This window comes from Moschus berezovskii, chromosome 19, assembly GCF_049115385.1.
Source record: "Moschus berezovskii isolate FMDL1 chromosome 19, NW_MosBer_1.0, whole genome shotgun sequence".
Lineage (NCBI taxonomy): Eukaryota > Metazoa > Chordata > Mammalia > Artiodactyla > Moschidae > Moschus > Moschus berezovskii.
The window spans coordinates 9,987,754-10,000,954 of NC_142478.1; the positions used below are offsets into that span (position 1 = coordinate 9,987,754).

The 13,201-nt window shown below is 43.2% G+C and overlaps 2 protein-coding genes across 4 annotated transcripts in view; one reads left to right on the forward strand and one right to left on the reverse strand.

The window, feature by feature from the left end:
* The window catches only part of LRBA (LPS responsive beige-like anchor protein), a 777,374-nt gene that overhangs the window by 446,203 nt on the left and 317,970 nt on the right, over positions 1 to 13,201 (forward strand). For all 3 annotated transcript variants that reach the window (XM_055405330.2, XM_055405331.2, XM_088827977.1), the window contains exons 39-40: positions 1,850 to 1,996; positions 4,501 to 4,637. In XM_055405330.2, the coding sequence (XP_055261305.2) occupies positions 1,850 to 1,996; positions 4,501 to 4,637 (284 nt within the window). The remainder of the gene's footprint in view (positions 1 to 1,849; positions 1,997 to 4,500; positions 4,638 to 13,201) is intronic.
* MAB21L2 (mab-21 like 2) lies at positions 8,562 to 9,641 on the reverse strand. The gene has a single exon (XM_055405332.1). It carries the CDS (start codon positions 9,639 to 9,641, stop codon positions 8,562 to 8,564), a length of 1,080 nt encoding a protein of 359 aa, XP_055261307.1.

The following is a 13,201-nucleotide window of genomic DNA, read 5'->3' on the forward strand; positions in this document are numbered from 1 at the left end:
TAGTAAAATTGTTAGTAAGTTGAAAAAGTTCTGTTAGCAATGTTTGTGATTTCAAGGTAAGGAAATATAAATGCTGCAAATATAAACAATGATGTAAAAACTTATACTCCTATTTTCCAAAAAAACAGTGTTTTTTTGGTATTTTTCTTTATAGTATTTAAGAAAATAGAGCCATTTTAATTATATACTTTAAGTTCTTTTCAATTATTGAGACCTTCATATATTTTTACCATACTGTGCTGTATGTGGGTGTGAGAGAAGATAAGATTTTATTTATCCATAGAGGATAATCAATACTAAATAGAGAAAGCTTCTCCCCATGACTTTCTTATTTAATAGAAAGCTCCTGTGTTCATTTAAATAATGTCATAAATATTACATGTAAATGTTATACATGGTGAACTCACAATAAATATGACAAAAATAAACTTTTACTTTTAACATTATCCATAACCATACGTATTAAACTCAAAGAAGCCTTGCTTTGTCAGGTTAACCATTTGGGACACATGCAGTTTAACTATTTAGAATAAATGCTATAGATAAACATTTCTTAAGACTGGGTGCTTTATTCTGTATCTGGGTTTGGGGCCTTCTACTTCGGCAGATATTGCAGTGGAGCAAAGAGCCTCTCCATCTGATTGCTGTCAGTAGCTGCTGCCTGGTGGAGCAGGTGCTTTCACCGCTCAGGTCTCCTGGGTGGAAACCCGGAATGTCAGTCGCACAGTGAGGATTCTGAACTTTCCCTTGTGTGACACTGTGAGCTTTAAAAAAAACCCAGTCCAGAAGTTAGTGTCTGCTTTTGTTTGTTTCTTAAGGAGAAGGCTGCTCACAGTGAGGGCAGTCATCTTGGAGGGTTGCGGGGTTTTGAGCTTCTGCACGGACTCTCTGCAGCTGCCCTCCCGCTCGGCTCCCTGGGCCCGCCGATGGCTGTGGGTGCTCTGCAGAGCTCTCCCTTTCCTTCCTTGCTTCCCTCAGGCTGCCTCGGCACTGTGATCCTGGCGGTTCTGGCGCGGCTGCTCTGCACAGGCTGCTCCAGTTTGGGGGTGTGAGGCTCCTTGCCCAGATGCCTCTCATCCCGGGCTTTCTGTTGTGTTTGCCCCCGGGGTGTCTTAGCCCTTTAGTTTAAACACATGGAGGAGGTAGTGTTTGAGCCTCCACTTAGTTTCCACACTGCCTTGCTCTTGGATATTTGTGTAAGGGCTGCGGCAGGGGTGTGGCAGGGGTGAAATGTATGGAAGGTCAGCGTGAAGGAAAGAGGGCGGATGGAGGGAGAGGAAGAGCCTGCAGCTTCTGGGAGTTGCTATGGCTTTATTAGCATCAGCCATGGCCTCAGAAGCTGGCCTGGATCCTCATTGGCTACGAATAGCTCTCGGCCCTAAACCCTTCTTATTTCTGGATTCTCCTTCACAGCCACTCCCCCACCATTGCAGAATGTTTGTGGATATAATATTATTCACAGGAATAAATCAGTCTTCCCTTTTTTTCAGTGTTAAGCGGGTATTGTTTCCAAAACTAGGTTCTGATTTTTTTCTACTAACAAAAAAAATGTGCTGTTATTGAACTCTCTTCTGCCTTAAATATAAGTAAACAAATGGTTCAGTGAGCAGTGCCAGGGTCAGATTTAATGGGATTAGGGTGCTTGTTCAAGGTAACGTTAGACTAGGCTTGGGGAATCACGGTTGTCAGGAGGAGCGTGTGGGCCATGCCCATCACTTTCCCCACCCTGGATGATGCTGGGTAAAATGAGTGACCATCTTGGCCACCTCTCCTTACCTCAGTCCCTTGCCCCTCTGCCACAGGACTCTTCCCAGAGTTGATGGACAGCTTTGTTTCCTTTTCATTTCAGCTGCAGATGAAGATATCCTTGCTAAAGGAAAGCAGTCCATCAAGAGTCAGGCTTTAGGAAATCAGAACTCGGAAAACGAGACCCTCCTGGAAGGCGACGATGATACTCTGTCATCCATGGATGAGAAAGATTTAGAGAATCTCACCGGTAAATCCAGTGGTTGTGCACACACTTCAGCTCGCTCTGGTCCAGGAAGCATTTACTTACTTACCTTTCCAGCTGTGACTGCTAGGGCTACCAGCTTTGCACCCGCAATCGTGTTAAATGAAGACTGTTTTTGTTCTTCCAAACATTTTTCCCCTCATCTTCAATACTGTATCCCCGTCTCTCTAGTCTGTTCATTCTCTTTACCCTACTCATCTTTTTCTTTGATGAATCATCTTTACTGAGAAAGAATAAAAGTGTAAAGGAGCAACAACAAAATTGCATCACCCATCTAATGGGAGTTACCTAATCTCTACAGAATGAGAGCTATAAGTAAAATTATGGCAGTTGCTTTGTAAATAAAGCTTGGAGGAAGATGAGCTATTTGCTTTGATATACAGCTCTTAAGAAACAAGCTGCATATACATTTAACTCTCTCAAAAAAAATCCATCTCGAGAACGCTATGGCTTTTCACAGGATTCACATATTTTACCTGATGTAGGAATTTTTGATTTGCGCTCTGCAGATTTTCAGTTTTACTTCCCTTAAGGGAAAAATTCTCTTGTTTAGCTTGAAATTTTATTCATTCATTAAATGGCTTTTTTTCTTTAATGCCCATGACTGTGTCCCTCAAGGAGGAAAATCTGAAAGATTCTACAACTTCTATAGATGAAAGTTATATACCCTTCTATTTTGATAACTTTAAATTAAAAGGCATGAAAAAGTCTTTCATTTAGTGACATATCTGCAACCATGCAATGAATGATAATGAAAAGCAAAAGCAGATGATGGTATCTTCTCTGATGGCCGTAAATCTCTTTGTAAAGTGAAATAAAATTAATTGGAGCATACTGTTTAGGGATTTGGGGCGGGAGTAGAGAGTAAGGTGTGCACTGCTATTCTCCAGTCTCTTCCTTTGCATCCATTTACCCATTTCCTCCTCCTTTATTTTGCCTCTATTCTTGCTACTAGTAATACATTCATACAGTAATAGAGGTGAAAGGGGAGTTTAATTATATAATCTTGACAATGGCAATAGGATTAAGAAGTAATCCACACTAATAAAGTGGTGTGGGTTAGAAATGAAGTGGAAATTGTCAGGGGTCTTCTGTAGGACCTAGGCTGCCCCAGCTCCTGCAGCTGTCTGCTTACCCTGTAATTGAATGTCTGAGAATGATTGAAAAAATGTTATTTCTTCTCAGTATTAAATGCTAATGTACGGAGGGCAAAGGAGACAGCAAAAGAACACATAGCTGCTTATTTCATCCATTTATGGGGATGAGCTTTGGGAAATCATGGCTGTTCTGCAGTTATCTGCTGCCCATCTGCAAACACAATGTATTTGTACATTGGGAATAGAGGGCAAAACCTGCTCTGATCTCCGCAGAGCATCCCTCCTATTGTCCTGCTGGCACACATTAAGATTGATGTGAGATTAAGGACCAACACCCTTCCAACAATCGATGGAAATGTCAATTCATCTGAATTTTTGAAACACTTATTCACCCATTGATTACCTGAATAGGTGTACCTTGTTTGTAGGCACTATATTAATTCAAGACTATGAATGCCAGTCTTGTCTTGCTTTTTTCTTCACCTATAGGATTTTTCCAATGAGGAATTTACATGGAATTTCAAAACCTTACTACATTTATCGCTCCTTAAGTATATATATATATGTATAATCGTTATTTTTAGTCCTTATTTTAAGTTTGGCCCTAATATGCTTTATGCTCTTCTATCTGTAGTGAATCCATTGTTTTCAGTAGCAGGCTGATTTGTCTCTTTGATAAGCCCTGTGGAGATTTGATTATTCCAATAAAAATTCATTCACTTGGAAACCCACCCTCCAGCTGTTTACTCCCAGAGTCCCCGAACTACACTAATATTAGATTTGGACGCATTGAACAATATTTAACAATGGAAGGGCAGGCTTAGAAAAGAAGTATTTCTCCCAATTTTCTATGGGGTAAAGTTGTTATGGAAGAGGTTTTGTGTCAACCAGGCACAAAATCTTTGTCAGATAATATGGTTTAACGTTTCTCACTCCACTGATAAGCTGGTGATCTTTTTATAATCATGCCTCAGCCACACACTGAGCTAACCTCTGGCCTTGGAAACCTTCCTTGCTCCTAGTTGTTCCATGTTGTTTGATAGCCTGAGGCTTGTTTTCTAAATGGAATGTGGATGGACTTATTTAAGCAGAGTCACCTTCTAACCAGGAGATGAGACCAAAGCTTTGCAGACTCCTTGTAAAATAATTGCATCGTAGTTTACTGTTATGATTAGCCGCCTTTTATATATAGATTTCTTAATATGAGAACCCTAACTTTGCATTTTCAGAGGGAGATTTGGGGTGGACAGAATTTGTAAGTGTAAAAGGGGTTGGCAGGCAGTTTGCTAGAGGAGAGAATTTAAAAATTATATGAAATTTCTGCCTGAATTCACTTGATTTTTTGAAAAAATGTCACTCCAACTTGTCCGGCTTGTCTTTTCCTTTTGGCAGGTCCTGTTAGCCTGAGCACACCAGCTCAGCTTGTGGCCCCCTCTGTTGTAGTAAAGGGCACTCTTTCTGTCACCTCCTCCGAACTCTATTTTGAGGTGGATGAAGAAGACCCTAACTTCAAGAAAATCGACCCCAAGGTGAGAAGATGAGGAGTGGGTTTCATTTTTATGGAGTTATTGTTTTTCTTATGATGGGATGGTGGACTGCTGTTGAGTAAGACTGGCATTAGTAAAATCTGAGAGAGTTTGAATTTCTTGATGAATTGCTTCTGCCTGTATGCTCGGCAACTATCTCTTTTAGCTTATGATTCCCTTTCCAGCTAGTTACATTATTGAAGTTCATTTAGATTCAGGAACAATTTCCATTTAATTGCATTTATCATTAGCTCATTCTGGGGTAGGGGAAGAACCTCAGGGAATATGGTCTATAAAATATATTTTGCCTCAAAGGGTCCAGGGTGAATTAAGCTACACAATTCAGTGAGATTGAGAGTGAAATTATTTTGTTTAGCCTTTATATTTTCTGGATATAATACCAATATATCACTCTCCTCGCTTTGTCCACATGACTTACTACTCTGTCGTGCACGCAAGCATGGCTTGTGTGCACGAGATACCTCTGTTTCCCATTACCTGTAGTTGATTTTACAAGGCACTGCATAATTTCCTATTCTTAAATGAAAATGTAATTTCCCCTTTAAAATGTAGTTCTGATTACTTTTCAGACCTTGGCAACTTTATTTTACTAAGAGACATTTGTAGCACAGCCATAAAGCCAAAATTAGGTTTATTTCATGAAAGTGAATGGTAGAATTTGTTCTGAGTCTCTTAAAATGAGCAAAGTAAGTAACCTGTAGAAAGAGAAGAGGTTTTAAAAAATGGAATCATTTCTTTTACAGGCTGTTAGTGTGTGTGTCATGTGTGGTGTGTGTCCAAACACATACATGTGTATTTTTTTTCTTGAGTTTATTGGTAGGAAATTCTTTGAATTTGTAAACATCTGAATTATTAAAATTTAGTGACTTAGAAGAGTTTCAAACTCATTCTTAATGAAAATGTTATAATTTTTTAAAACTTTACAAATCATCTCTTGTCTTATAGCCCTTGGGTTCAGCATTGCTGCTTTTATTAAGATGGGACTTGCTAGGCTGAATGAAAGGAAGTCTCTGCTGGAACTGATGGTTTTGAGTTTGAGAATGCAGCTAGTCCAATGTAGAGAAAACTTTAATTCTGAAATTATATCAGCTAGAAAATATTTCTGCTTTGTTATATGGCTGAAATGTCTGAAAACCTGTTTTAGTTTCTTTAGGAAAGGAAAGTAACCAAAATTGCTCAAACTCTCTAATTTATAGTAATTTGTGAGTGTGAGAGGCCAAAATTTAATTCAGAATATTATGTTTTGGGACATACGTGGTGTAAAGTCTAAAATGTAATTTATTTTAAAAGTATCTAATGAGTTGTCCTTATTGTTAAAACCTCTGCCAATCTTTATGGTTAGGCTCTTTGAAGTTACTGACTCCTTTTGGGGGAAGTTATAACTTCTATTTCTGTCTGATCTTTTTCTGTGCAGCATCATTAAATTATTTCTTCCCCTGCTGCTTGTGTAATATAGGATCTTTGAGCCTAATCACAGACCTTGTACTGCTGCATCCTGCCAAATGTACAGAAATCAAAACTGTAGCTACTTTATATTAGTAAAATGTTTCAGCCCATTATTTGAAGAATTTTTGATTTTGTATAGATGTTGATGCTTTTTTAATTGAGGGACTGGAGTTTTTTCTTTTCTTGTTGGTGATAGCTGCATTACATTAAGCAAGGATGGAAAAAAGATACTGAATTTGGGGGAATTTTTGTTTCTTACAACTTTTTTCCTGGGACATTTGGGAGGAGACATGTCTAATGTTTTATATACTTTCATGAGTGAAAAAATGGTCATTTTAAAATGTCATTTTTATCTTTTCAACTAAACACTGTGCCCTTACGTCATTTCTTTGTAAATGTAAGTACCTTCTGCTTGCTTTGAAATTGTTCTTAAAAATCAGAACATTTTCCCTAGAGAATTAATTCATTTGTGTTATTTAAAAAACTGGTATATGTGCCTGACCTAGTTATTGTTACAGTGTTTATTCTGTCTGCAGGAAGAGAGACCTGAGAAAGGTCTAGTATAGACTGAAGGAGTGGAGATGATTTCAGAACTGATAAAATCGAAGTTTATATTTCTAACTCAGAACCATTTTTTGCTATGGAATTTTTACCTGGGAATCTTAAAAATTGAAGCCTGCTTTACCAAGTCAACTAGGCACTAGAGCTCTGAGTAGCTTCCTTGTTTTCATCCATCTCTCCTATCCTGCTGCTCATCCCTCCTTACCCTGCGACCCCCACTCTGACTTCTTCCTCTGATCTTTAAAATTGCTTTGTAGAACATTTTTCTTTGTATCTCTCATTCACGGATTTTCTCAATAAGTTAAAAAATGGGCTAATTCAAAGAATAAATTTTAAATATTAAAGGGCAAAATCTGACATATATTCAGTACCTGTCCTTGTATTAGCATGTCTAATGGAGTATACAGTAACCTTCAGCATAAAGGAGAACCTTGGGGATGCTTTCCTGTTTCACTGATTATTTAATCAGTTATTTCCTTGAATTAAAAAGAAACCTTTGTTAAAGTTGAAACGTTGAAATGAATACATTAGAAGGGCAGAAAGAGGAGGAGCCTACTTATATGTAATTTTTCTTTGGTCATAAAAATAGTATGAAACACTTTTTAACATTTAAATTGCCTATAAGCTACTTCTGAATAATTCTGGGATTTGGATTCTAAAAAGATGATCATAGTTACAGCATTTATCACTAAGGCACTTAAAAACTTGAAGTAATTTATAAATCTGGATTGTTCATTTCACCATTTGCTGGGGAAAAGGAAAATTACTGTATCCCCTTTATTCTCTTTTACTGTTGCTGATTTAATTGTTAAGTTTGTATTATTTAAAACTTGAAGAGAACAAATGATTGGAGGCTAAGTATCAACTCATTGTGTTAACTATTCAGAAACAATCCATAAATGTTTCTTTTGTAATTCAGGCTTGGGATTTTTTAAAATTATAGCATAAGAGAGCAAGTCTCTTAATTTTAAATGTGAAAAAACTTTTTCTTTTAAAATTAGGATCAGAATTAGTTCTTCCACACAAAATCTGTTCTTTTTTCAAATGTGAAATAAGATACTACTTTTAATCTGAAAATCTACAGAACAAACATATAGTTGTGTCAAATTAATATTTTCCTTGTTCTAAATATTTTGGTGGAAACTTGAATGGTTAAGTCTACAAAATGTTCTACATTTGTAAATTTTGCAGACTGGAGTTAAAATGGAAGCTTCTTGCATTTAGTTCCTCAAGTTCACATCTTTATATTATAAACTGTAAACTGTGCTCTCACTGCCTTCATTTAAGAACAATCCACAATCAGTCAATTACAATGTAAAGTCATATTTTTATTACTGTTTTCAACAAGACTGCTTAGGGTGAGGGAAGAGGTGTGGGGGAAGGAGGGGCACGTTTGACATTGGCACTGAGATACAGTTAACATCAGCAAAACTTTGTTTTTAAAAGAATTTTACATATAATTAAATACTTTCTTTTTCACTTGGTGACAACATTCAGGCAACCCAAAACAAAGTGGGGAGGGTGGGAGAGGGAGAAAGAGAAGAGCGGGAGAGAAGGAAAAGGGAGAAACGACTATATTTTGATTTGAAAATGTACCTTGGGTTTCATTTTGTGGTGGCAAAGCACGATTGCTTCTTTTGTGTGACCTTTTAAATTCACATTGTTTGGAAGAAAACGATCACTTTTGTGCAAGAACGTGATTTTGGTTGGGTGGTGGGTTTGCTCTCCTTTTTGTTTGCTTGTGAATTAAGGAAGTCTTCTGCCGGGTTCCGTTCCTCTTAGGTGGCTGACAGGAAAAGTTTGTGTCTGGAGTTCTCGCAGTTAGTCGCCGAGGTGCGTGTCTGTCGTGTGTTCGAGAGCATTCCCGTCCGTGTCGCTTTTCAAGCAGTCCCCAGCACCCTATAGCTTGTCCAGGCTTTTGGGATTGGTGAGAATTTCCCTGGCCAGCCTCCAGGTCTGCTTGGCAGCGCTCTCCAGGGCCGAGTGGGGCTTGCCCTGGAAAAGGTCGAGGTTGGGCAGAAAGTAGTGGGGGCAGCGGCGGCACTGCAGGCAGGAGATGAGCTGCAGCAGGATGCCGTTGAGCCGGTCGCCGAGGCACGCCTCGTCCCAGTCCGTTTCCCGCGGGTGCTTCTCGCACTCGTACAGCAGCAGCGTCTTCATGTGGTAGTTATTGAGCGGCTGGCCGGGCAGCTCCAGGTGGCGGTCCCGCAGCGTCTTCAGCACCGACAGACACTTGTTTCGGCAGCCGCCCATCAGCAGACGGTTTTCAGCCTCCCCAAACTGGAGCACCCAGGCGTCGCTCTCGGCGGAGCTCTGCTTGCCGGTCAGCGAGTAGCACTCCTTAGAGAGCAAGTTGAACCCTTCGGCCTTGACCTCCGCCACCCGATTGGGGCCAGGCCAGGGGATGTGGGGCATCGGCCACTGTGCCGCGCTGCGAGGCCAGATACCGGTGCACTTGAACGCCGGGGTGATCTGCACCACGTAGCGCTCCCTGATGCGCAACTTGACCTCGCTGGTATCCGCGATCATCTTGACCACATCCCGGTAGCTGCACTTGTCCACCGCCTGAGCCACCAGCGTCTGGAAACGAGAGCGGATCTTGCGTGCCGAGAGGTAGCCGGACGCCGTGATGAACTCGACCCAGAGAGACATGCTCCGCTTCCGCCCATCGCTCAGTTTGAGCACCGCGCAGCCGGGCAGCGAGCCGTCGTCCACGAAGTTGAAGACGCCCATCTGGTTTAGGTAGAGCACCACCTCGAATTCCGTGGGCGAGATGACCTCCAGACCCTCGTAGCGGGCATCGATCTCGCTCAGGGAGCTGATGAAGCGAGGCTCCTGCACCTCCACCTCCTTGAGCACGTCCGAGACCACCTTACAGACCTCTCGGATGGTCTTGGCGATGGCCGCCTTGCGCGCCTGGCAGCGCTCGGTGTAGTATTTATTGAGCTGGTAAACCAGCTTGGCCTGAGCGGCGATCATGTTGGGGCACAGGTCCGGGCTGTACACCGGCGTCTCGCAATACGTTGAGGGATCCAAGGCTCACGCGCTGGTGGTTGCCCTGCGGCTTGCGAAAGAGGCACTGCGCTCCCCCTGAGCCCCACTTTCACTCTTGTTTCCACCTGGGCTGACCGGCTGATGCTTCAGCCGTCTAGCGCTTTCTTTCCCCTCTTTTGAAAGCTGTTTCTTCTCCAGACAATAAGAAAAAAAATCTTTGAAAAAGAAAAGTACCTGCTGGGACTTTTGTTTTTTTCCTTTCTCTTGATAAGTGAAATGAAGATGTGCCTGCGGGCAAGATGAAGGGAAAGAAGGGGTTGGGGAAAGACAGGGTGAGACGGAAAAATTCAGGTTACCAAGAGGCTTAGACGTCTGCAGCGGAGATGGCCCAGAAATCTGGAAATGAGGTCTGTTAAGTGCCGAAGTAAATTTAAAAATAAAAGCAAAACATTCAGTGTTTCATTCTTAAACTTCTCTCCCACGCTGGTAGCACTTCTTTATTCAGCTTAGGTGAGTGCTTTTCTCCTCACCCTCCCCCAAATGGAAGGTGAAGGGTGTAATTAATGTCCCGAGAGCAGCGAAGTGCAACTCAGCCCGCAGCACGCTCAGAGGTTCTCAGACGCCCTGCACTCCCAGTGTGTAGGTCTGCTCTCCGCTCAGGGGGTCCTCTGGTAGCGGTTTTCCTCTTTTCCTACTGGAGGCGTTGTTTGGACTGGGTTGACTTGTTTGCTGTGGGTTCTTCTTGTCTTTCTCTAGGTGCAAACCTCTGGAACTTCTTTGATTTTCATTTCTGCTTCGTAATTTATAAATTTGGCTCTCACAGAATCTCTTTGAGTGTGACGAAGTCCTTGCTTGCGTTGCATCTGGGGTTTAGTTATAACGACTTCAGGATTTTTCTCCTCCTCCCCCTTTAGGTTGCCTGTGCAGATTCCACTTTCCGAGTCGTCTCTCCCTCCTCCCCTCCGATGTCTCTCTCTCTCTCCCTCTCCTAATCTCTCTCCTTCTCCCTCCCTCCCTCTCCCCCCTCCCTTTCCCTCCCTGTCTTTATCCCTCTCTCCCTCTTTCTCCCCCCCCCCCCCAATCTCTCTCTCTTCCCTTGCTGTTTCCTGGAGTTATTTAGTTTATGAATGGTCCTGGACCATCATGAGGTGGGTGGAGCTTCGTTCCTACAATCGCTATCCGAGCTGTCAGTGCTGTAGCCAATCCCAGAGAGAAGACAGGCATGCTTGGCAAACAGTAGCAGCCACCGCTGCCCTTGATAAAGAAAGGGAGGAAAGAGAGAAGTAAGAAAATAGGAGGAGATAGTAGAAGTCAAACGCTTGCACACATTTTACAGTCCTCTCTTCTTTATCCTCCGCTCTTATCAATTGCCAGGAAGAAAAAAGAGTATATAGAGAAGGGACTCCTTGGAGATGGCTGGGGTGATTCAAGGGGGAGCAGCAGCGGTTCAGAAAGGCTCACTTTTTTTTTTTCCCTTTCCTATCAGCATTGTGAAGAAGGTGCAAACTCTTAACAAAATTACTTTCGCTTCAAGGCAAACGGAAGGAGGAAGGGAAATCTGGGAAAGGACCTAAATTTTTCTAGATTTTCTCCTCAGGCAAAGTCTTCCTTTTCTTCCCCTCCCCTCCCATTGTTGCCAAGAACCCTAGCAATTGCTGTGTGTGTGCGCGCCAGTTGGGCAGTTGGTGGGGGGGGGGGGTGGACATGGGGTGAAGGTTTATAATCGTAAATCTCTTTTCAGTAATTTCCATATGCTGTTGAAAATCGAGGCAGGACACAAATAGTGCAAGTACCTTGTTTTATAATTACTTCATAATTAAGATTAAGATATATTTAATATTAATTGTTTCAAGAACTAACTTATTAGAGAGAAAATATGTTTAAGTTGTGAGAAATGGTGCAGATTTATATATGGTAGAATTTTGTTGGATATACTTTTAAAATAAGCCACTAAAATTATTTTAAACTTAATAAAAACGAAGGGAAGTCAATGTGAACCTGAGTTAGAGTTTTCTTAAAATGTTTGTGTTAGAAATCTACTTTTGAATATATTTTTCAGGCAGTACAGAATTTCTCTTGTAAAATTTTATTTTCATAATTGACTCTTGGTTTTAAAAGACTTCACTGCTGCAAAAATCTATAAACTATCCTGTTATTGATTACACAGATGGCTTGCTCCTCCCTTGGCATTTCAGTGAAACTCATGCATGTGCTTTTAGTCTATGTATTAGCCTTTCAAGCTGAACTCATGGTAGCCTTTAGGTACTTTTGGTTGGAAAAGCTCTAACAGTGATTCTGATTTGCTCAGAATTGAAGGTTTATGTTTGAACCTCAGGTGTGTGGATTCTGAGTCTTTTTAGGACACATCAAGTAGATGGGAATGCTTTTAGTTAGATTTTGGACCTTATGTTCTCCGATGGTGCTATAACAATGAACATCTATGAAGCTGATTGTGTTAAGACTTCATTTTGCAAACTGTATGCGGCTTTGCAAAACCCCGTGGGAAGGTTTGACTTGCTCTCTTAAGGCTGAATCAGGTGAACCCGAATTCAGTTGCAGAGGGAAAGTTTGTTTCATCAGGTACTTGCTGTCAGACACTTGGACCTCTTGGCTCTTTCTTCCACGTCTGGTGCAGACCACTGGCATCTTGTCACCCCTTCACTCTTGTTGCTATAAAGTCTCTTTCTAATGAAGTTTGCCCTTTTTGCCCTTTTTATCCTTTTTGAGTCAAGTCGGATTTGAGGTCCGCCATCCATCTCAGCGCCCGGGGTCGGATCCGCGGGACTCCGGGACGCCGAGCTGTAGTGACTTCTCGGGAGTGGCGGCGGCGCCGGCGGCCTCGGGCTCCGGCGGTCTCCTGCCTTCCCCGGCACGCGGCTGGCGTCGGAGCCCGGGCCGCGGGGGGATGGACGGAACCGGCGGTCCGCGGTGCGCGCGCGGGCGCCCGGGCTCTGCTGGCACCCGGGCAGTGGGCCGCGGCCGCAGCGCGCTCCGGGCAGCGTCTGTGGCAGCAGGGGCGCTTGGCGGCGGGAGCGCCGGCGGAGGATCCCGCGCGCCTTTTCCCCAGGGCGGTTGCTGGGCGGAGGCTGGCGGCGGGGCCGGAGGTGCGGAGCCTGCCCTTCGGGTCCCTGTCCCCGCGCCCCCAGTCTGAGCCGCCAGGCCTGGCGCGAGGACCGCCCGGGCCGCGGCGCCCCGCGGAGCGAGCGTGTGCCCGAGGCCCCGGGTAACGGCGCCCGGCCGCCTCCGCGCGCCCAGCCCGCGGCCCGGCGCCCTCCGCCCGCGCGCCTTCCCTGGTGGGGCTGCCGGGCCGCGCGGGGCTTCTCGCCGCCGCTCCTCGGACACCCCCGCCTGCTCCTCCCGGCGCGGCCCGCACGGCCAAGCCTCGTCCCACCCTGGTCCCCTCACTGGTCCACTTTTACATACTGAGGCCGAGGGATGATAAAACGTTACAAATGTTTTGATTTAAAAACAATTCATTACCAATTTACCCTGTCCGAGGTAGATGCTCTAGTAAATAATAAATCAGTTAAACAAAGGCGACTTTA

Excerpts from the sequence above, each read along its gene's own strand:
- MAB21L2 (XM_055405332.1), bottom strand. The coding sequence starts at position 9,641 with ATGATCGCCGCTCAGGCCAAGCTGGTTTACCAGCTCAATAAATACTAC.